The sequence below is a fragment of the Talpa europaea genome (assembly GCF_964194135.1).
Source record: "Talpa europaea genome assembly, chromosome: 13".
Lineage (NCBI taxonomy): Eukaryota > Metazoa > Chordata > Mammalia > Eulipotyphla > Talpidae > Talpa > Talpa europaea.
This window is the reverse complement of record NC_140080.1, coordinates 42,340,034-42,365,089: the sequence shown is the minus strand read 5'-3', so window position 1 is coordinate 42,365,089 and position 25,056 is coordinate 42,340,034. Positions and strand designations below refer to the sequence as shown.

General features: G+C 43.2%; 1 protein-coding gene across 2 annotated transcripts in view; it reads right to left on the bottom strand.

Annotated features, from left to right (window-relative positions):
- Window positions 1–5,003, bottom strand: part of HMGXB3 (HMG-box containing 3) — a gene marked incomplete at both ends in the record, with an annotated part of 46,240 nt that extends 41,237 nt beyond the window's left edge. For both annotated transcript variants that reach the window (XM_084252298.1, XM_084252299.1), the window contains 2 exons: window positions 3,340–3,514; window positions 4,864–5,003. In XM_084252298.1, the coding sequence (XP_084108424.1) occupies window positions 3,340–3,514; window positions 4,864–5,003 (315 nt within the window). The remainder of the gene's footprint in view (window positions 1–3,339; window positions 3,515–4,863) is intronic.
- Between the last annotated feature and the right edge of the window lie 20,053 nt (window positions 5,004–25,056).

Below are 25,056 nucleotides of genomic sequence, written 5' to 3'. Positions count from 1 at the left end.
GATAAATAAACAGATAAAAAGTTAGATCACATGGATATACACTTTTTTTTTTTTTTGGGTACAGAAGAACTAGGGCATAAGCCAGAGGTACGGGGAGGGAGAGGACCCACCAGAGACAGAGTGGGGAGCAGAACAGGAAGATTCACTGAAATACACTGCCAAGGTGGGCAGTGGGCAAGACAGGTAAGGTCTGCCATGCCATATGTGGGCCAGCTCCCTATCTGGGGATTGAACCAAAACCATAGCAGTTACAGTGTTGAGACTTAACTCCCTAGGCCACCAAGGAGGCCCCAGGTATATACTCTCTACGTTTTTTCTGCAAAAGGAACCACACTCTATTAACCTATAAATTAAGTAAGATCAGCCTCTGTTAACAATGTCATTTTTATTTGAGTCACACTTTAGCCAATGCAGCTTTTATATACTTGATCACACAGGAGACAGACATGTGGAACCCCAGGTCTGGTATAGTCCTGAACAAATCCTTTCCCACCTCTAGGCCTTGCTGCTCCATCTGGCCATTTGAGAGTTCCTTCCTAACTTTGATACCTTATGATTCCAAAGCAGCATAAGATTTAAACCCCATTATGTATAATGCACAATAAAATCTGTTACAAGTTACAAATCAACAGGACAAGCTGGACTTCCAGGTAGAAAGGATTCTAACAGCACTGGTCTCTCCAGTGCTGGTTATAAATAAGAGGGCAGACAGATGACGAAGCAAAGGTTTCATGAGAGAGTGTGCATAGGGAAGGGGTTATCTGATAGGGTCTGAATACACTGGGGGGAAGTGAGGCAAGATAAATATAAATACTGATTTAGAATCTTAAGATTTCCTGACCTTAAGAACAAAACTACTAAGTTAAATGCTGTTATTTTTCCCATTTGATAAATGAGGGAATTGAAACTCAGAGAAGTAAATGTTTCCAAAACACAAAATTAGTAAGCAGTGAAACTGGGACTCCAGGCCAGGTCTTCCGTGGAACAAGGAGACCCAGGTACTAGAAACACAACCCTGCACAGCTAATTGGCACCAAGAAAAAGGTGCTTTTATTTTTTCAATCTCAACTGAAAGTTACCCAATAAGGAAAATAGAAAAGTTCAAAGTGAACAGTTAAGTGAAGAACAAAATTAAATGGAACAAAAAATAATTTCAGAAGCATCTTTTAAAAGGAACACTAAGTCAATTACAAAAGGATCCTTAAATAAATCAAAAGCAAGATGTCGATGAGACTACTTAGGGTACAAAAGAAGCACTCAGAGATGAAAGTTAAAAGCAGCACTCAGATGACACATGAAAGCAGACAGACTGAATCCTTTACAGAGCCTTTACTGGAAAGATAATGTAGAAGTGACTTTCTCAAGTCACTCTGAAGCAGATGGATAAGAACAAAACTAAATGGTGGCAAATGCATACGATGATCTGGACTTCACACATCCAAACACAAAGAAACCAGGAGGTCTGAAGACCTTCATCTTATGGATTGGATGTCATAACACCGGAACCTCGGGCACTAACACGGGGCTGGTGAGGAGACAGCCAGCCACAAGGCTCTGGCGGGCTCACAAAGCATGCAGGCACCCTGGAGAGGTCAAACACAGCATTTAAAGTCTCATCTAGTCTTGGTTCATTCTAGATGTTCAGTAAATGCCACCTTTTCTTATGTGGTCACTTAATACCTAGTCTACTAACAAATAATAGTGACCAAGCCATTGTAGGCTAAGAATTCAAGCAGGTGTTTTACATTGTCGATTTTAAACAAAGTAGACACCTTCTGTTCCCATTTGCAAATGGGGAAGCCAAGACTCAAGTTATTCTTTTAAGATCACAGTAGTTATTTTCTTTTAAAGATTTATATATTTATGCACACAAGAGCTGGGGTACAGGCCAGAGATGGGGGGGTGGGGTGAGAGGATTCACCAGAGACAGAGCGAGGAACAAAACAGGCAGACTGACCGAAATACACTGCTGACGGAAGCAGTGAGCGAGACAGGAGAGGTCTGCTTCGCCATGTGGGTTGTTCCCTGGCCAGCCGGGGATCGAACTCATGTTGCAAAGGCTGTGGATTGCCTCATAGTGCAGTGCTTAACCCCTTGTGCCACCAGGGTGGCCCAAGATCACAGTAGTTATTACCAAAGTTAATCTATTAATATTCCTGGTGATAGTGGTAGAAGTGACCGTACACATAAATTTGCATATGCACAAGGAAAAACCATTGCAGGTGACTTAAATTTTTTTAAAAAAGCTTTAATAGGGCTGTGCCTCCATTAATCTAGTTTTAAAACTGTATTACTCCAGGATTAGATCTCGTTTTCTTGAATTATGGGCAAGATTGTTGAGTTTATAATGGGAAGGGAGCGTGTGTACCTTTCCTGGACTCTACTTCCCCTCTCCACACCGGGATTGTTTCCCACTCATCCCACTCACAGCTTATAAACAAACTATCTAGAGGAGGGAGTAGCAAGTGGCAACTCTACTGCTGTAGGTAACACAAAGTTCTGCCAGGAAGAGGAATAAGCCAATAAAAACAAAAAAATCTAAATGGTAGTGGAGTGCTCCACTAAAGGCAAATACAGCCTGTTCTACATAGCTACATAGCTGTTGGACTCCTGAGGGACCTCTGCACTGCTGCATCAGAAAAGAAGTTAGAGATAATTGTTTCCATTGAAAAAAGGAGTTCAGGGACAAGGTTTCAGCTTGCAATAACAAGGATATTTTTCTTACAGGAATTTCAGTTTGAAAACAAACAGCCCCAGCAGTGTTAACAGTTGTCCATGCATAAAATGCTTCCTTTCCTGTCCTTTAATCCAAGCACTCCAAACCTCTGCTCCATCATCTTTGACTTTAATCTTGCATTTTGCTTCTAGCCTAGGTCACAGCCACCAGGGGTAGAAGACTGTGGCATTATACAAAGCAATTGTATCGACCATCGCTCAGTCCAGCTGCTGATTACAGTTTAATAGATATCAGGCAGCACAAGACAAATAAATGACAGCATATTCAATTTGTGACATGAAAACTCATGGTATAGGAGAAATGCCTGCATAAACTACGACATCGAAGGAAAATAATACCAACTGCCTGTGAGGAAAAGGTGTTTCAGTTATGTTAAAATTCAGAAAGAACCTAAGGCTCACTTCAGATAATGTCAGCTTCACGTACTGCTGCAAGCAGAGGACAAGAGTGCATGTGACATCATGCAAATGGAAAAAGACGGTATGAAGCTCAAGAAAAATACATGACCTCCCCCAAAAAGAAAATGGAGAACAGGAAGCTGTTTCCCCAAGGCCTATACCACTGAACCAATGTTGAAATTAATTGGGAAAAAAATTACTTACAGGATCCAAACCTTCTTTCTCTAGTTTGGCTTTCTCCAAGTAGTAACTCCTCTCAGCCACACTGAGAAGTCGCCAACTCTCACTAATCTTCTTATTGATCTCAGACTGGGGGAGATGGGGGAGCTCCTGCTGCACTTTCAGGTAGATGTCATAATAGTACAGAAGGTAGGCCGACCTGAGGAAGCAATAAGGTTTTCCTTTATTTTTACAATTTACCATCTATTTGTCCTTATACTTATCCCAGTAAATATACAATGTTAGGATTTGAGTAGAAAAAAGGTAATATAAAACCTGCCTTTTCATCTCAAAGCATTTATCTAAATAGGGTCTGAAGTGAAGAAGCATTTAAGCCACAACCCCAGATCATGTATGGGAGGATGTTTCTCCCTTCAGAGATGCAAAGGCTGGTCTGCTTTACTTTTCTGTGGACCACTTGCTTGGCAGATATGACAGGCTTTAAAACCCAGTATGAGCAGCAAAAAAAAAAAAAAAGATACAGGTTAGTTGTTCTGTCAATTCTCTCTCTCTAAGGTTACTTAGCGGGCTGATCACAAAGTCTAGTTATCACTCTCTCACTCCTTCACCCAGCCTTTGGTCACCTCACTGGTCAACAGCACCTCCCCAAGGCTGAGAGAAGTAAACTGAACATCAAAGTGACCCACCCAATGAGGGGGCCTCCACAGGAAGTCTGGAGTGTCCACAGTTAAGAGGGAGATTCGAGCTATAATTTAGGACACTCTTTATTGATATCATTGGTAATATTTATTATTCCTGTTTTTGTTAATGCCCTATTATAGCGGCAGGAAGGGATGAAGCAGGAGCTCTAGGACCCGAGCAGGTGAAGGAGGAGTCCTGGAGCCCTCGGTGACTTTTTCAGGCTTTTACTGAGTTTACCAGATACATGGCATAGCAGGCTGCTACAGACCTGCCAGCCTCCCAGCCCCCAACAAGTCTTCACTCTTCCTTGGCTCACTGGCATTCTCTCATGGTCTTGCTCGCTTCTGGTTCCATTCACTCTCTTGCTTGTACTCTTCTTCTGGTCTCTTGGTATCCTGTAATGCCACCCTTATAGCCCTAGTCTCAGGCCAAGTGAACCCACCTACGTATGCCCAGACCCTATTCCAGGTGCCCGTCATCAGGCATGCATTCAGAACTGCAGGAGCCATCATTAATCCTAATGGTGGGAGGGCAGAAAAGCCTGACATCATTTACCCTACACCTATTTTAAATATTTTAAAAATAATGGTAATAATAAATAACAGTTCCTTTGTATATAGATTCTACCATTTGTATGGTGTAATCTCCCGTAACAGCCTGGAAGACCTGCCCAGGAATGATAAATGCTGGCATCAATAGGCCCTTTCCACTCCTGGTCTCCCTCTCCCCCAAACCCCAGGGCTCACAGGGAGACTTCAATGATTGACCAAGCACTACCACTAACTCTGCATGCATCCTTCAAGTCTTGCTCACTACAGCACTCCACCAGCTTCTGCCAGCAGTTACCAAAACATGTGTTTGGCTAACCTGGGTTTCTTGGCCTTTTCTCCATGTATTTTATACTTTTTCTTCTTCTTGGGTGGCCCAGGGGAGGTATAACAATAGGCTTCCTCAATTTCCTCCATCACGACAGTTACCTCAGTACCATCATATGATGATGCATCCATGGCTAGAGGAAAGTCAAACACAAACATGTTTCAAGAATCAACCCTAGAGCCTTCCCGGTGGCGCAGCGGTTGAGCGCTGGGCTGCGAAGCTGCCTGCAGCCTCTGCAGCGCTGGTTCAATCACCACGGCCGCAGGGCAAGGGACCCACATGGCTCGTAGATTTCTCCTGCCGCCCGCTGCTCCTCTCAGCAGTGTATTGTCAGTCTGCCTGTTCTGCTCCCTCTCTGGCTCTGGTGAATTCTCTCATTCTCCCGCGCTTCTGACTGTACCCAGTGCTTGTATAAATAAATAAATAAAATCTTTTAAAAAAAAAAAAAATCAACCCTAAAGGAGATAGGTACCTCCTGATCCAGTGATCTCATTTCTGCCAGGGCTTTAAGGCTCAGTCATTTCTCAAATTCAACAGATCCTAAAAAGGCACCCATGGTACTTCTTACCCATGCAGAGTCCAGGGTGCTACCTCAGCCGTTCTGAATCAGAATCTCTGGAGTATGGAAATCTCCCTGCTCAGTAAGTGGCCCAGGTGATTGCCCTGACCAGGTGAATGGACATGGGCTCATTTTGATGGCCTTTTCACCTATACTCACTCAAAGGATACTAACAGGAGTACTTCAACTCAAAGACTCATTACCCCCACGTTTCAAGAATTCCACCTGGTAACAGGTAGAAAGAACACCTGGCCAGGAGTCAGAAATTTCAGTCATTCTCTCATGTTTCATCACCTCAAGCAAACTGTTTCACCAAGTTACTCACTCAATTCAAACATGAAATAAGTGCATAAGTGTAAGAAATTTCTTTACACTCTGCCAGCTTGTGGGACTCTGGGCAGGTTGTTTAGCTGCTTTCATTTCCTCATATTTAAAAAGAGCGATGGCCCACCCACCTTAGCACAGATTTCCAGTAATAAGGCTCAAAAGAGATCACAGAAAGTCATGTACTATCCAAAAGGATCGTTGTACTATCCAAAGAGGAACCATCTGTAGCTGAAATGCTTAGCAACCTGCCCAAGGCCACTATATCCAAATAGGAACTTGAAAACCAGATTTTTTTTAATCCAAAAACCCAGCTCTTTCATATACTATACTGTTCCCATCGCCACTGGCAACTTCTAAAGCAGCGTTATTCAATAAACTGTGATCATGCAAGTGTTCTATGCCTGTGTTCTCCAATATGGTAGGCAGCTACAGCTATCTGGCATCTAAATTATGGTTAGCGTGGCTGCAAAATGGTATTGTTCTGTTTAATTGCAATTAACTTAAATAGCCACATAGAGCTACTGGCTATGGTATTGGCCAGTGCAGGTATAAACGGTAATTTGACATACCAGTATTAGCTCTCTGGCACTGACCTTAAAAAATAGAAACTCTACTAACAGCTTTTCCTAGGAAAACAAAAGCATAAAAAAAACTTGTTAGCTCAAGAAGAGTAAGTTTATTTGTGGCCATATCCTAATTTGGAGCTTTACCACAAGACTCAACCCATGTGGGAGAACAGTTTTCAGAAACCACCTGAATTTTATGAGAGGGAAATGATGTGATTGCTACTGGAAAACTTCTGGAAGAGGCTTTAGGATTCTGGAACTCATCTGTGTATTACGAAGCCCATTTATCATCTCCTTTAATCCTCCTTTCACAATGATAAGGTATAATGAGAAGGAGAATCCATGTCAAGTCAGGAGACTGGGTTCCAAATCTAAACTTTCAAACCATGTAATCTCCAACAAGTACATTCCCCATCCTAAATTTCACTTTATTCTTCATGTGTGATGAAGAAGTTGAACTCAGTCACTACCAACTTTGCAGGGAGAAAAGAATTCCTTTGTGAATGTTGGGAAAGCTAAAAATCCTCCAAGAAAACGCAAATATTTCACCTGTAATTAAAGACAAACTCCAGAACACATTATACCCAAGATTCTTTCTAGTTCTGTGTCATCTTTAAATAATTTCTCTTCCCACTAAAATAAAAAAGAAAACCGAAAAAATGACCATGCATTCTAACACAGTGCAGCACCGAGAACATAACCCACAACTTGGCTGGGGAAGTTGCAGGTCAGTGAAGGGTAAGAGAAGCCGGAGTTGTAATCAAGGCGATACGGACCTATGGATTTTTTGGGTTTTTTTTTTTTTTTTTGCCCTTAATACTTAACTTCTCAGCCACTGAGAGCCTGGCAGACAAAAAGCAGTAGCTGCTGGAGAGCCTGTGCAAAGAGTGACATAAGGGCACCCAAAGCAAAATAGGAAACAAAGCCATCACAGCTACCTTGGGATATGGGGCAGCGAGACACTTTGCAGGGTTTTGACCGCCACGTTTTAATCCTGGGTGCAAACTTGTTTTCAGATACTAGGCCCGAGTACGACGATGCAAAAATAAGGGCGGGAGGGGTGCAGCATTCTACAAAGGCTAAAGCCAAGGGCTCTGGTGGGCAGAAGACTAGAATTTTAATTGTAAACCACACCTTTATTTTTAACAGGGCCCGCAGAGTTCTATGACCTTGAGCAAACTACCTACTCTCAAACTCAAGCTTTCTCATCTGCGAAACTGGTTTACCGGCGGACTCGAAACCAGCGAGACCCCCGCACTGCCCCCTCACCCGCTCCTCGCAACCCCAGGAGTGGCCTCGCCGGCTGCGTCCCGGGCCCCGGCCGGACCCCGCGACTTCCCTTCTCCGCGCGGGTCTCCCCGAGAGCGGCGAGCGCGAGGCGCGGCGCCGGGAGCAGCGGGGACCGAGGCCGGCGGCGCCCGCTCCGGGGAGGGCGCGGGCTCGGGGCCCGGGCGGGACTTACCCGGAGGAGCGAGCGCGGCGCGCGGCTCACATGCCCCGCGGCGCCCGGCCCGGGGGCTCGACGAGGGGGCTGGCCGGCGCGCGCGCGCTCCCCGCGGTCGGCGAGAGGCGGCTCCGGGCGAGACAGGGGCGGCGAGGAGGTGGAGGCGGCGGCCCGCGCGCGCATCCCGCGGGCTGGAGGAGCCCCGGCCCCGCGGCCCCGCCCGGCGACACTCGGCGCGGAGTCGCGACCGCCCCTCTCGCCGCCCCCCTCGGAGTCGCGACTCGGGGTCCAGAGGGCGGTGCGGGGGTACAGGCTCGCGCCGCCGGCTCGACACCGACGCCTGCCGAGGGCCCCGGGGGTCGGGCCCCGGGGAGCCCGGGGCAGACAGCGGGGACACGGCGTCCCCGCAGCACCGGCTCGGCGGTGGAGGCGGCAGCGGCGGCAGCGGCGGCGGCAGCAGCAGCAGCAGCGGCGGCAGCACCAGCACAGCTCGGATCGCCTGGGAGACCCGTCCCGGCGGCCCTCGCGGCGCACCGGAAGCGGCCGGCGGCGCGTGACTGCGTGCGAGCCCGTGCGCAAGCGCAGCGTCCACGCTAGCGAGAGGCGGCCCCGGAGGAGCTGCTCTCGAGGCCTTGGACGGCCGGCTAAAGCGGACGGACCGCTTCCGGCCAGAGGTTCCGGGCGGAGGAGGAAGCTGCGGTCGCTCGTCCGCTGTGGGACGCCCGGCCTTTCAGCCCACCGGGCCTTGCCGCGGGGCGTTCAGGTAACTGGGCGGGGCTGTGCCTGAAGCGTGGAGGCCCCGCCTCACCCTTCAGTGCCTAGTCGGGGCCTGGGGAGTCCCCAGCACCCTGCGCTGAGCACCGCGGTCAAGGCCTGACCCCAGCCCTCCTCCGTCTGCCCCCGCTCGTTCTGGATAGGGTTCCTCGCAGTACCGCATCCAGCCTTCCTCCTTCCCGTGGTGGTGTGACTTCAGCCCGTCCCACACACAGTCAGGGTGGAGACTAGAGTGACTGTAACCGAGCTGGATGCTCAGGTGGAGAGGCTCCGCGAGCAGATATGGCGTGTATGTCTTTTCCCGTCCCATGTCACAGATTGTCCCACATTTGTTCAAGTCCCCGCACTACCCTCACTGCTTTGCAAATGGATTTCTAATCTGCCTGCTTTTTTTCCGTCTGCCGTTCTCACCAGCCTCCTAGCCACCATCGTTTCCTGCCTGGACTGCTAGTTTCTTCCATCCCCATTCTTGTCCCCCTCCAGTGTGTTCTCCACACAATAGATTGATTTTTCTTTTTCGAATTTCTCTAAGTTTGATTAGTTCACTTCCTGCTTAGAACCCTCCAGTGTCTGCTCTTTCACTTAGAATAAAGTTCCAACTTCTTAGCTTAACGTGGTTTAACTTTTACTTTATTTTCTCTCCACATCCCTTCTCAAAACTCGTAATTCCCAGAACAAGCTCTATATAGCACTCTCTGTTGTGTTCAGAACAGTGGCTTTGTGGTCGGCCTCTCTGGGTTTGAATCCCAGTCCTTTCACATGTAATCTGTATTAAGCATGTAAAGTAACAAACTATGTTTCCAAAGTAGATCCTCAGTAATTGGTTCTCATCTCAAAAGTTGTTTCTCATCGAGTAAATGGCACCACCACCCACTGGACTGTGCAGTGCTGAAGCCAGAGATCTGGGCATTGACCCCTCTTGCACCTCAAATCCAGTCCATCAGCAATACCTGCAAAAAACATATCCCCAAACATATCCCCAGAATCACTGGGAGCTTTTTTACGATCTCCACTCTACTGTAATTTAAGCCACCATTATCTCACAGCCAGAGACACATGTAGCAACTTCCTAGGTAGCCTCTTGCTTTTTTTTTCTTATGCCCTTTAATTCCATTCTTTATACACTAGTCTTTTATTTTATTTTATTTTATTTTATTGCATAGAAGAACTGAAGTGTCAGGTGGAAGTTGGAGGGGGAGACAGTGGGGAGTAGAACAGGCAGATTTACTGAAATAACACTGCTAAGGGGAGCAGCAGGCAAGACAGGAGTCTGCTGTGCCATAATTGGATAAGCTCCGTGGGGGGAGGGGGAGGATCCAATCCAAGCTTTATTGGTGATAGCCTGAGACTTAACCCCTAGGCCACCAGGGAGGCCCCCACACAGCATTTTCTCCTTACGTAAAATTGTTAGTAGCTTCCTATTGCACTCAAATCAGCACAGGCAAATTATATGGCCTGTTAGGCTTGCCTGCTTTCTCTTCAGATTTAGGGCTACCTCTTAGGAAAATGAACTCTGCCATTAGGTTCTCCACACTGCAAAAAAGGACTCTTTCTAAAGTATAATGTGATGAAGTCACTCCAAAAAAAAACCCTCAAAGGCCTCTTATTGCCCCAGATTCAAGCTAGAATCTTTAGGAGGCCTTTCTGTGATTTGGCCCTTGTTTTCTTCTTTAAAGATTTGTTTTTTCCTGAGCATGCTGTTTTATTTTCTACAGTACTTCATTACCTTTACACATACTTCTTTCCATGTCATGAATTCCTATTATTTAAGGCCCAACATCAGTGTTATTTCCTTTTTGAAGTACTTGGCCCATCACATCCACCCCAGATGATCTGTACACTGTGTTCAGTACACTGTAGTGTTTGTCATCTGGGCTCCCCAGGTAAGCTCCTCCATGTGGGCACTATGCTCCACTCATCTTTGTATTGCTGGCATCAAGCACAGTGCTTGACACAGAGGAAGTCATAAATAAATAGATATGGGGGTAGAGGTGATGGTAGAAGTTAGCTCTGGGAACAGGGCAGTCACAACAGCTTTTCTTGTCCTTTGAGAATTCTCTTGATAAAAGGTCTAAGCAATTACCATATCTGCTACTGCTGAATCATATTTTGTTTGGCCTTTCTGGAGAGAGGGCCAATTTTATTGATTAAAATTCTGAATAACTCTAGACAGGGCACACGGACCACAATACTATTAGTGCCTTCTTCCCCCTTCACTCACTTATGCTACCATTCTGGCCCCTGTCAGCATTTGAGCTTGGAGCACCTATCTAGGGTCCAGTGCTTCAACCTGGAAGGGACCTCAGGGATCAGCTGGTCCTGTGGTTGGCAACTATAGGAGGTAACAGAATCACTGAGAGCTTTTCAAAATTATATATTCCCTCTTATTTCTTATTCAGTAGGTATTGGTAGCACTTGGATATCAGATTCCGATATGACCTCCCTAGTTGAGTCTGTCTTCCTCATTCTGAAGTGGGAAAATAGTCCTGGAGAGGAAACGCCCATACTTCTGCCATCATCTGTCACCCAAAGTATCAGCAACAGCATCCTAATGTCCTAATTGATCTCTTTGCCTCTTTGGTCCATTTTCTACATAGCAGCCAAAGTGGTCCTTTTTTAAATGCAAATCAGATCCTGACCCTCTGTTGCCTGAAAACCTTCAGTGGATTTCTGTTGTGCTCAAAATATCAACTCCTTACCATAACATCTTCAAATGGTCCAATTTTGTCATACGTTTGGAGTAATGCAGGTCTTTCAGTTCTCTGAATACCTCAAGTGCTTACCTGCTTTTGAACCTTTGCTGATGCCATGTCCTTTACTGGACTGTCCTTCCCCTATTCTTCATGGAGATCACAGCTTAAATGGCATCTTCTCAGAGCCATCCTAACCACCTTTTGTAAATAGATCTGACCTGGTTAGTCTCTCTCAGTCTTTATTTCTCTCATCATGCAGATCACACTGTTTTTATCTTACTTGTCAGTTTACTTACTCTTTCTCTCCCCCCACCACTGTATTCATAAGGGCTGGGACTTGACTCTGTTGTTCATGGCTATTTCTTTACTACTTGGCATCTGTGAATATTCATTAAATGAATGAATGGCTACCAGAAACTCTTCCCAATGTGAAAATCTTTCTAAGCCAAATGAGGATAGAGCTCTGAAGATTTCATGATGGTGGAATTTCAAGCAGGACTGTGGCGTTTCAAATAGCACTAATCTGAGTCAAGAAATCTGAGCTGTATGAATCTGGGTAAGTCCCTGCTCCAGGCCTCAGTTGCTGTATCTGTAAAATGAGTCAAGTAACAATCCCCTTGAATTTCTATAGTGCATTTCTATTTGCAAAGCCCTGTTAACACCATTTTTTTTTTTAAGCTATGAGACAGAGCAGGATTATTATTTTTGCAGAGACCCAAAAACTAGATCACCCATAAAGATCTAGTTCAAGCATTCTCAGTCTATATAAGTAATCTCTACAAAAAATTCAATAGCATGAATCCAACCTTTTCTTGGATATGACCTCATATTATCATTTCCTAATAGAAGTTTTAAAAATCTGAGCCTTTCTTTTAGGGGACATCCATTGTCATTCGTTCCTGATAGGTACCCCATTTTGTCTTCTCAGTTTTCCACACTTGTGGCAAAACAAGCTACAAGGAGGAGCAGACACAGCACTGGTAGTTGTGGCCCAGCCCTCACCCTGTGGATATGGCAAACAAGGGCAACAAGAAACGCCGGCAGTTCTCCCTGGAGGAGAAAATGAAAGTTGTAGAAGCTGTAGACTCAGGCAAGAGAAAAGGTGATGTGGCAAAAGAATTTGGTATCACTCCCTCAACCTTGTCTACATTCTTAAAGGATCGTGCCAAGTTTGAGGAAAAGATGCGGGAAGCATCTGTGGGACCCCAGCGGAAAAGAATGAGGAACGCCCTCTATGACGACATCGATAAGGCTGTCTTTGCTTGGTTTCAGGAAATCCACGCCAAAAACATTCTCGTGACTGGTTCCGTCATTCGGAAGAAAGCACTAAACTTGGCCAACATGCTGGGCTATGATAATTTCCAAGCAAGTGTGGGTTGGTTGAACAGATTTAGGGATCGCCATGGAATTGCTCTGAAAGCAGTGTGTAGAGAGGATAGTGACAGGTTAATAAGTAGTCTGGGAATAGATAAGGTTAATGAGTGGCATGCAGGGGAAATTATAAAACTTATTTCTGACTACAGTCCAGATGATATCTTTAATGCTGATGAGACAGGAGTGTTTTTCCAGTTGCTTCCCCAGCACACACTCAGTGCTAAAGGGGACTATTGTAGAGGAGGCAAAAAAGCAAAGGAGCGGTTGACAGTGCTCTTTTGTTGTAATGCTTCAGGGACTGAAAAAATGAGGCCATTGATTGTTGGTAGGTCAGCCAACCCACGCTGCCTTAAAAACATGCATTCCCTCCCTTGTGATTACCGAGCCAACCAGTGGGCATGGATGACGCCGCATATCTTCAATGAGTGGCTGGTGAAAGTAGATGCCAGGATGAAGCGGGCAGAACGCCGGATACTCCTGCTTATTGACAACTGCTCAGCTCACAACATGCTTCCCCGCCTGGAAAGGATCCAGGTAGGGTATCTGCCCTCAAACTGTACTGCAGTCCTGCAACCCCTGAATCTTGGCATAATTCACGCTGTGAAAGAGCTGTACAGGAGCCACCTTCTGAAGCAGATTCTCCTCAAACTCAGCAGCAGTGAGGATCAAGAAAAAATGGACATCAGGCAGGCCATAAACATGATTGCTGCAGCATGGTGGTCAGTGAAGCAGTCCACAGTGGTGAGGTGCTGGCAGAAGGCAGGTATCATCCCCTTGGAACTGACAGATTCTGACACACAAGCAGCAGCCAGTGAACCAGATACCGCCATTGAGAAGTTGTGGCACTCAGTGGCTATTGCTACCTGTGTCCCAACTGAAGTAAATTTTCAGGATTTTGTCACTGTAGATGATGATGTCATTATCTCTCAGGAGCTGATGGACGCAGAGGACATCCAGGGTGCTGGGCCTGGAGAAGATAGTGATGAAACTGGAAGTGAAGATGAGGGGGAGGCATCTTTACCAGAGCAGCCAGAAATCACTATTGCAGAAGCCATCTCGAGTGTCCAGAAACTCAGACAGTTTCTTTCAACTTGTGTAGGTGTTCCGGATGCTATTTTTGGCCAGCTAAATGGCATAGATGAATATTTAATGAGAAGAGTGACACAAACGCTTGATTCCAAAATTACAGATTTCCTCCAAACAAAATAGTGTAGGAATTAATTAACTCTTTCAAAGATGCAGTTTAAAAGTGTATTTTTTTAGCTAGTGTGTTGGATATGAATTTTAAGCAATATTATTATGACAACATGCTAGTCCTTTGAAATAATCATGGAACTCCCTCGAGTGGAATTTGGGCATGGGGTTTATTACGTGTGCCTCTTGATTTATCCAAGGGTTGCTAAACTCATCTGTACTTTTTTTTTTTTTAAATATTTATTCATACAAGAACTGGGGTACAGGCCAAAGGTGTGGGGGTGAGAGGATTCACCAGAGACAGAGTGGGGAATAGAACAGACAGATTGACTGAAATACACTGAGGGGAGCAGCGGGTGAGACAGGAGAGGTGTGCTGTGCCATATGGGTATCTCCCTGGCTGGCTGGGGATCAAACTCTTGCTGCAGTGGCTGCGGATAGCTTCATAGTGCTGTGCTTAACCCCTTGCACCACCAGGAGGCCCTCATCTGTACTTTCTGATCACTTGAGATTTTTTTTTTTTTTAAGATTTATTTATTTATACATACAAGAGTGGGGTACAGGCCAGAGGTGGGGGCGGGGTAAGAGGATTCACCAGAGACAGAATGGGGAACAGAACAGGCAGACTGACTGAAAAACACTGCTAAGGGGAGCAGCAGGCAAGACAGGAGAGGTCTGCTGCACCGGGGATCAAACTCTTGCTGTCGGTGGCTGCAGACAGCTTCATAGGTTGTGTCTTAACCCCTTGTGCCACCAGGGAGGCCCTTGAGTTTTTTAAAATGTCCAAAGCTCAGGCCTTATCTCAGACCAATTAAATCACAATTTCTAGTAATGGGTCACATGCCTTAGTAGTTTTTTAAGCTCCCAGATGATTCCACTGAGCAGAAAAGTTTTGGAACTACTGGATTAGACACAGGAAAGTGAAGTACATTTTGACCTAGGGCCAACTTTCTGGTAAATCTAGCTTAGTGGTTTCCAAATTTTAGCTCACTCAAAGGCTTGCTAAAAGCCATGTTGCAGAGCTCCACCTCCACAAAGTTTCTGATTCAGTGGGTCTCAGAGCCCAAGAATTTGCATTTCTAGCAAGTTCATAAGTGATAATGAGGTAGTCCGGAGCTCATAGTTTGAAAACCATTGCTCTAGCTGAATTCTAACACTTCTTTCTTTAGCCGGCCGTCTAATCTCTCCCCATACTAGCAAAAAAAAAAAAAAAAAAAAAATCGCTGTTCTCACTTCAGTACTGTTAACTCCTTTCTGCTAATCTGGCAACCCTGGGGCCACCTTAGTTATTCTCTTCCGTGTCCTGCTAGTTGGCTGAGTATTTGGTAGTGTTATATCAATCTCCCCAACCAGCCATCTCTTTTATTAAAATATCTTGTAGTACTTCAGGCTTCTTATTAATAGAGACCTGGTGTAGTAGGGAAATAAAGAGGAGACATGATGCAATCAGGGATAATAGCAGAATCCTGCTAATAAGGATCAGAGAAAGCACTTACAACCCAAGGTGCCTCTCGATTTCCAGACAAGATGAAAGGCAAGTTCGCCAGAGAGAGGATGCGTGAGAGTGTTTGAGTCATTCACACTGCTCCTCTCCACACCTGCGAGTACTCCAGGCTGGACCGTGTAACTGAAATAGGGCATGTTACATTTAGTCTCAGAAAAAAAAAACAAGGAATCACCTTTATTCCTTTACCTTTGTTCTTCAGAGGAGTCTGTTAGAACAGAATTAATTTTAAGTTACTTAAAACTATAAATATATTATCAGATTTATAGTAACATTTTTCTGCTACAGAGAAGGCATTCTTCATATCCTTCATAAGCCTAGAACAATTCCTAAGTGACATAAATGTCCATTTTATTTTTAAAAGTACACCACCTCAGTCTTGTAGTATAGGGCTCTTTCCCCTTTCAGTTACTTTAGTTCCTATTTCAGAAACTTATAGCAATATAGTTATTTTTCTTTCTGTAATTAAAACATGTATAAAACAGATTAATTATAGAAAGGAATGCTTTCATGTTGAACAAAATCAGCAAAAAAAGGCATATGTTTAAAAAGACTTTAAAATCCTATTTTGGACATTTAAAGAAACTAGTATCATTTTACTTGAAAGTACTGTATACATTTTAAATTCTTAACACTTGAGAGAAGACTGTGCTGTCTTCTGGCCAAGATTGGTGGTTATCTCACTTGCAGTTCCTTCACTGCCCTCATCATCTTGTGTCAGGGTTATGGACACAATTTCTCATTTCTTTACTTACCTTTTTCCTAAAGTCCATTTTGCACATAATGTTAGTTCAGTTGGCATCATGCCATTGCGTCTGCCCAGGGAATGTATTCTAGCTCTCAAAGGCCTTAAGAGCGCAGCACTGGATTTTTCAACTGAGTTGCAGCGCCCCCTAGTGTTGGCCACAACCTGCATGTCCAGCTCAGTTGCTGGGTACAACTCAGCCTGCGCGTTTGCTCCGGTCCCCTACCCTCCACCCGCCACTGGCCATGTCTTCCTTGCCTCCATACCTATGTCTGCTATAGTGCCTTTGCCTGGATGCCTTGCTCTGCTCTCTAGGCAAAAAATGAACTGGATCCCCTTAAAGACTCCAGTGCTTGCTCCACCCCCCTTTCCCTTAACTCAGCACTTGGTGTCTCTAACACTCAGTGAAGCACTTAAACGTTTTAAGAGTGCTTTGTGGTTCATTAACTAGACTGTAAACTCCATGGGAGCAGGAACCAGTAAGCCTTTGTAATCTTAGTGGTGCCAAGCACCACTGTTCTGGGCATGTAGTAGGTACTTTAATAAACGTGTGTGTAAAATGAGACACGTGATGTGTCAAAACCAACTTATTTTTACAAAACTGTATGAAGCACTGATTCTACTAGAAAATGACTTGGAAATAAGGTAGGGGTCCTCTATTTAAAGGGATTTGCAAAATTTTTTCTATGAATATCATTGTCTCAAGTATTTTCAATCCAGACTATAATCTGTTCTTTGATTTTAAAGAATTCTAAGTTACAGGGTTAAACCTGTTTCCTTCCCCCCAAAAGTCATTGCAGGATTTTCCCACTTATACACATATAAGACTTTAGTATGAAAGATTTTGCCTAAGTGCCTGGAACATAGTAGGTATTCCATAAATATGTGCTTAAAGTTGTTTTCTTAAAAAAAAAAAAAAAATCTGTGGTCCCTGACTCTGACTCTCTTAACATGTCATATGAATGAGATCCTAGTAGATGGAAGTCACACCCCAAAGAGAAAGTTTTGTGCTGTCTGGTTTCCATTGGCTAAGCCTCTGTGTCTGTTAAATGTTAGGCATTTTTATTTGATGCTTTGTTTTTCAAACTAAAAGGTGATATCCCTTCTTGGTCTGCTATCTCCATCAGATCCTCTGACTTTTCTTTGACTCTGGTCCCTCCATCCCCACTCGAGGACTTAATTCTGCACTAGTTCACAGATCTACTCCATGAGCCAACATACCAGGACGAGGCACACACCTTGACTATGTTATCAGGAGGCTAATGAGCTCCTGGCACAGACGAAGTGTTCTGTAAATACTACCTGTTGTCTATCCATCCCTATTTGGAACTTTCTCAGCACCACCCAAAGGTGCCTTAGCAACCCCTTCTTGCACTAATAAATCTTGGGGTTCAGTATTCCAGTACCAGCCAGTGTGATCAATAAATGATAATTTGGAGTTTCCTTTGCCTTGTTCCTAAGACTTAGATTAAAAAGGAAGATCAGACAAGCACTGTTTCACTGCTTATCATTTAATCTTTCCAACAAATCATAATACAAAGGACAAATAAGCTTAGATAATGTAATTCCAAAGTTGCAAACCTAGGAAAGAGCTGTTATGCCACCTGAAGCCATACTTCTTTGAAATAGAATGTGGTGGCATGTTCTGACCTCCAGAGGGCAGAGGTGGCCCACATGAAGGAGTGAGTGTCGCCAACTGAGGAAACCATAGAGGCAGCCACTTGTAACTCCACATGGCAGATGTGGAGCAGGACAACAAAGAAAGAGTTGAGACTTAGGGTGTGGGGCTAGTTCAGATAACTAACTTAGAAATCAATTGTCTTTTACACTACCTAATTCACTCTACTACACACCCATCCCTTCCCTAGAGTCTTTTTCCTATAACCACAGGCCACGAGATAGACATGCTCTGCATATACACCAGTGGTAGAGAAATAACCGCCCACCAAATAGATCCTTGTTTGCAATACATATCGACCTTTTATAATGTACCCCCTGCTGACCATAGAGGCTCTAAGGATGAAATGCATGGCTCTATCCCTATGAGGTTTAGTTAGTATAAATGATAGGAAGAATGGAGTAGATGCCATTTTGGGAAATAGATAGGCATTCAGAGATGGAGTCCTTTATGAGAGAAAAGGAATTCAGTAGGAAATGTTGCCAAGATCAAGGGACATTTTAATAAGTATCTGGAATAGGAGTGTGGAGTTAGGCCAGTGGAGCTGGGCTAACATTAAGAATAAATAAAGGTCTAAGACATTTAAAAAATGGCCCATTAGGCGGGAACACCTAAGGTAAGAGGTCAGTGTCAAGTAAAGAATATGTAGCAGAGCAAGAGATTTAAACAAGGGCAAGGTTTTAAGGTATTGTAGGCTGGATCATAACTTTGAAAATACCCTGATAACACTATATAACCACTTACAAGGAAAAATGGCCATTTTATTTTTTATTTTTTGCTTTTTTTAAAAAAAAAATTATCTATTTTATACAAGAACCAGGGTACAGGCCAGATGTGTGGGAGGGTGAGAGGATTCACCAGAGACAGAGCAGGGAACAGAACAGGCAGACTGACAAAATACCCTGCTGAGGGGAGCAGCGGGTACGACAGGAGAGGTCTGCCGTGCCATGTGGGAGCCTCGCTGGCCAGCCAGATCAAACTGGCACTGCACAGCTTCACAGCACGGCGCTCAACCGCCTGCACCACCAGGGGAGGCCCAAAAATGGCCATTTTAAAAAAACAATTGATAACTAGCATAAAGGCTGGATTGTAAAGAAACAGATAATTTTGAGTTAGGCTGTGACGCTGTCCTGAAGAGAAATGGTGTTTCCCTTAAGGGCAAAAAAAAAAAAGATGTCAAATTTGACTCTTACCAAGTTGATAGACTTGACATGGAAGTTAAGAAGGAAGATTCTATAATTTCCCAGGTTTCTGACTTGAGTTGTTGGGTCATGCCATGATCGAGATAGGTTGATAGGGAGACTTTGGGGGGAATATCTCTGGGTAGCCAGGCAGAGCTGTCAACAACAGCTCTAGAGATTTATACAAATATGCTGGTTAGTGTTCTAGAAAGGTCAGGTCTGCTTGCCATTAGCACACAGGTGGTAAGGCAATAGAAGCCAAGATATGGATGTATTCATGTGGAGAGTTTATACTGCAGGTGTTCATGATATGGGGGGTCTGTGAACCAACATTTTTATAATCATGAGTGTATATGCATGGACACGTGGCTTTTTCTCTAAGAAAAGCCATTTTCATCAGTCTTGACTGTATCTGAAAATTCAAACCTTGAGCAGCAGTGCTCTATGAGTAGAGAGGAGGCCAGGAGATAGCACTGAAGGACAGGTGGGGAAGGAGCCCACCCAGGTGACTGCAGATGCCAGAGAATGTGGAGCACCGCACAGGGCTCTGCATCCAGGTGCTGTGTGTGGGCAGGGAGGGCAGACACGATGGTAAAACTGACGGTAGTAGGACTTAGGCGATCATTAAGTCCCCCTCCTTCACTCTGTAGGGTGGATATAAGATCAGGGAAAGCAAGCCCAGAGTTACAGGACTGTAAAAAGAAGACTGAAAACTGTCCTTAATCTTGCACCCACAAAGCTGAGCCAGACAGAAGTGGGAAGATATTCCAGAAGCAACTAGCACTCAGGGCAGGTAGGGGAGGGTGCTGGTGCAGGTATTCCTTACCAAGTGCTATGCTCCAGTTAGAAATTCCATTCCTGTTTCTCTCACTTGGTGGTTATAAGGTGTTAGCTTCAATTTACTGCTGGGGAAAATGTGTCTCAAAGGTCACTGGCTCAAATTCAGAGTTATGACAGTAGTAAAACATGAGCCAGGTTTGAGTTTTCTGATTCCCAGACGATACAAATAGGAGCCCTGTGAAATGAGAGCTGGAAGGGTCCTCAAACAACTGGATCCTTCTCCTCTCTTCACTGGGGGAGAAATGGAGTCACCTAAGGGTTAATGGACTCACTCAGAACCACAGTGCAAAAAAGATTTATGTTTTATGGTTTTCTCTAAGGACAAGATACTTTTGTTATAGTTAGGGAAAATTACAGAATCCCTCCCCAAATGTAAAGAGATGGCATATTTTAAAACTCACTGGTACCTTAATTAATATATAAAAGTAAATAATAAAACCTATTGGTGACCTAAATGTTTCATAGAACCCCCTTGCACTTAAAATAACAGACACAGTCATATTTGATTAGTATAACAATTTATTAGCAAATGAAATGACATCTCTAGATTGCAAAACTTAGGTAGATCTTTCACAATAAACATCACAAACATTGTTCATGAAACTAGAAGAAAAGTACCAGCTCACCGTCCCTGCAATAGGCTGTACTTCATTAATCACTAATCTTCATCCAATAGAAGGTTAAGCATGATTTATATGGCATTGCATCAAGGCACTTGCTTTAATTAAAAAAGATACATGTAGTACAAAATATGTTCCTAAGAGTCATTTGCCTTGAATAATTGGGGGTATAGGGTATACTTTTTGGTGAATAGACAAGAGTAAGAATTTAGTTTCATTAATTTGTCACCCTGTTATTTTCTTGATTGGTATATAAAATTACAAAGGAGACCATAAAAGGTAGCATGTTATATATACTGGTTTGTTCACAATAATTTTTGAGAAATCATGGTAGGATCCAAATTTAAACAGTAATTTCTCAGTTGCTTGAATTGAAAAGGCAAAAAGCTTTTTGATTCCCAGCATCTTACTATTTTAGGGATGGGGGATGAGCGGGGGAAGAAACCTCCCTAAAATAAACTAAAGCTGCAGTTAAAAATCCTTTCTGGCTTAGGCTTCTTGTCTGCATGCCAACAAAAAACCTCCCTTTAGAAATTGCAACTTGCATCTTGTAGTAATACTGTAATTATTCAGCATTTCCAGAGCCATCATTCAACTGCACAGAAAAGGTATCCAAGATCCAGTGTAGGCTTACAAACATGGTACCTTCAAATGTCAATAGCGACATTTAGTTTCCATCATTATTCCAGTTTTCATAGTTTCATATCTCACTTTCCTCTTTTACACCACAAGATAAAAATTACACATCAAAAGCTCAGTATTAATACAATGCTCACTTGACTTTGCTAACCATATTTAACATGGTTATTTTAGAATTTCAGTTGCAAAACATTTTTTTAAAAAAATAGTCCTTGTCAGGATAAAAATTATAAAAATAGATTTCCCCACTCCCAAACCCAAATTCTCCATTCCTAAAGTTAATAAAATTTTTATTAAATAACCTAAAATGTACCTTTAACTTACAATATTTAATAATAGACTAAGATAACAAACCAGCTGGTGTAATGTTTTGGCCTGTTCCATTATAATTTTCATACTTGTTATTAGCACTCAAATTAATGATTCAATTCACGGTTATTTAAAATCATCAGAAAAAAATTAGTTCAGCACTTGAAAGCTTCCTAGATCCAAGTTGTTACACTTTGCAGTTTTCTAAGTCCAGTTTTTAATAAAGCATCAGGACAGACAGAAAATATTAAAGGGAAAAAAAAGAAAAACATTAAAGAACAGAAAAATTAAGCAAAGTCTGAGTCCAATCTAACAGGTTTTTAACCACATCACTGTGGAATCATTCCCTGAATAGGCCGGGGCAAGCACCCATGCCTCCTTGTCTGCCTTGGTGGCTCGTCTCCTGCTTAGCTCTCAGTCCACTCAGCTCAAGCCCTCCACAAATGCCTCCTCAGTGCACCATCTCTAGGAGAGATACCACATAACCCACCTACTAGATTTAATGTCCTAACTCCCAGCACTTGGCCTAAGGCCCCAGGTTCCTGTTCGGATCCTCAGGAAGCATGTGAGGTACTGTCAACATTGGCGCAAGAAGAACCTGTGTCATCTACAGCAACACACAGAGGAAAACAATCCAGAAGGACATTAATGAGGTTCACAGAACTCAAATTTGTCATTATAACTGAGAGACTTGATTTAAGTTCCCAGGCAATTGACTATAAGCCTTTTCTCACTTTTATTTAAGCTTAGGGCTAGTGCCCTGACAGTGTTCTTGAGCAACAAATTACTAAGAGAATATCCCTGCAGAGAATACTGTTCTTGTTCAGGTGTAGTCATCATTATTAGAAAAGTCTAATGAACTCATTTTTAGAGGTTACCATCTACCATAAAGTAAATTTACCAACACCACATTTTGGCTTCAGTGTCTACGGTTGTTTACAGCTAAGTCAGATAATCCAAATACTGTTCACATTTGGTCCTACTTGAAAAAAGATCAATTAGACATCTGTCAGTTCTACCACATCAGAAGCACAGATCAGCAGGGCTCAGTCCAGATGAAAGACGGAGGCTGTGCAATTGGCTCCCTCTCATTTCTCCCTCCTGTGTGGTCTGAGACAGTGTTCACAAATCCCTCTTGTTACAATTTTTTTTTTTTTAAAGAAAGGTTGTAAGAAATGTAACCATTAAGGATGCACACAGTACATTTCAATTAAATGGCCATTTTAAGGTATCCGGAATGTACATTCTCAATAAGCAATGATAAAATGCTTCACTGAAGTTTAGAGTAAGCACACAGTATTGTTGCAACAATAAAGTGTAAGTTATCACCCAAAGAATTAATGCCCATGTCCTTGAATAAGCAAGCAAATGAAAAGTTTTTTGCTTGTATATTAGGCTTTGGTTTCAGGTTTGGTTCTTTCAAATACCAGCAATCAAAAATGTTTAACAACATGGAAGTATAGGCAGACCTTAGCCCAAGCGGAGTGTGACATGTAAATTCTAGTGAAATCTTAAATGTCTTTGATAAATGGCCACCAAAAGTAGATTCTCTTGCTTGGATCAGTGGAAGAGATACAAACCAGAACACAATTGGAGAACTTGCTGATTTCATAAAGTTCCAGAATTGTTTATATCCACATATGGACAGAAATGTCAGGTAAAGATCAAATCTGCTTACTCCATTCTTCTGAGGGATTTCCCACATTCTTTGGACTGAGAATTTATTCTTTGCTATGTTGTTGTTAGTTAATTATGGTCTTAAACATCCATTCACTTCTCTGTCACATGGCATTAAACATCTATAATGGTCTCAATTCAAAACTTGCTTGAGGAAGGGTTAAAAACATGACAGAACAAGATACCAAACTTTACCATTATGGTTGCTAAGACTGGACAGAAAGAGCACGTACTGGCTAACAACAAGCCACAGCCTACAAGTACAAACAGCAGCTAACATTTCTGAAATTCTATACAAGTTCTAAAAGGACATAAAAATTCAGAACACTATTACATTTAATCATATCCATCACCTTAACAGAAATCCAACTTTTCTACTGAGAAACTTTTTCTTCATAATGCAAAGGTGTTTTCATGTAAACAGAGCTCTACCAATAAAAAGGCAGTATTTGCTTTTCTAATATGGGGTCAACAAGAGAGCTAAATATATTTAAACGGATCCCACTTTAATAGGTACCTCACATTAGGGTTTGCTTCTCATAAGTATTTAAATTGTTTAGAATATAGCAGCAGGTTAAAAAATAATTGTGCAACGTTTGCAAGTGTTTTAAGTGTTGTGGCCAAATATTACAATCTCAAATAAATTAGTCTCCTCTGGAAAACCTGGTTTCTTCTTGCTTATCAAAGTCCAGATACAGAACTACAAACATTCAATGTTGCACAGTCTTGCTTTTCGAAAGAAACAATTCCTGTAGTCACAAACTGTGGCCAGCTAGCGTAAATAATACACCCCCAGAACCTGCGTTCTATGAAGGTGATGCTTCTAAATTCTCTTGCATAACAGTTTTGCATGATCCAAGAGTTAAAAGTTGTTGTCTTCAATATTTACTACCACGTGGCAGTGAGCATTAGCTTTACCTTCACTAAAATATCTACAACTGAATTATTGATGTGCTTTTGAAAGCCCTCGATCTTCTGTGCATTCTTTTCTATTGGTTACATCCTGCTTGGGGAGTAAAGGTAGCTGCTTTCTGAGAAACTCAGTCCCCAGGCTTGCTAAAATGTCACAAGAAGGAAAAAAATAATTCAGGGATGTAAACACATTCTCATGGGAAACTGTCAATCACCCCTTCTTGCCTCAAACTCATTCAAGTGCCATCTAGGATTGCTAAGTCAGTGTTCTGCCTTTTATTTGCCAAGTTGTCACTGGTGATCAGACATAGCCATTTAGATTTCATGGGGAAAAAAAAACAAAGAAAAAGATTTCATGGGAAACACACTAAATGGAAGCTAAAATGGAGCTTAACAGGCGAAATACTCAGAAACAGGGACAGAGAAGATTCCAGAAAAGATAGGGAGGAGTCCCATCATGGCGGCTGATTTTGAAGACCTCTTTAAGAACCTACCCACACTAAACAAAAAGGCATGACTCAAAACACCAAGGGTATTACAAGGAGTACGCTGTGTAACGTGGGGCTGGCTGTCGGATTTCACAAACCAGCCCAGCCATCTGAGGAACGGTGCTTTCCTGTTCAAAGCCAGAGATACTGCTTTGTAGATTCCCAGTTACTACTGGGAATCGAGACGCACAAGTGAAATCAACTTGCTTGGTGGTCACCTTGTGCTCCGAAAGCCTCCTGACCTGCAGGCACAGGAGCGGGCACGTTTCTTGACTGTCTCCTTTCCTGCTCCCACAGTTGATGTGAATGTCAAGCTTCACCCCTTGACCTCCTGGAGAAGGAAGAGTCCAAAAAGGCTAGCTCCTGAAACAGATAGTCATAAAGTTTGGGGGCTACTTTATGGTCCTGTTCAATAGCCATTCAATTCCAATAGCTCCTATCTGTGAGAAAGCCGGACACCACATGGTATTTTCTTTCTTTGATAACACCATACTATAATTTCCACTGCATTTGGGTGTCTATAAAAGCCACCCGCTTCAGAGGAAGAATACTCTCCAATCGAGAGGTTAAAATTTCAAGTGCACATTTCCAATGAAAATGTGCACTTGAAACATTAGCCTTTTGGTCAGACATTGTTCCTCTTTCAGTCTGCCTTCTCTC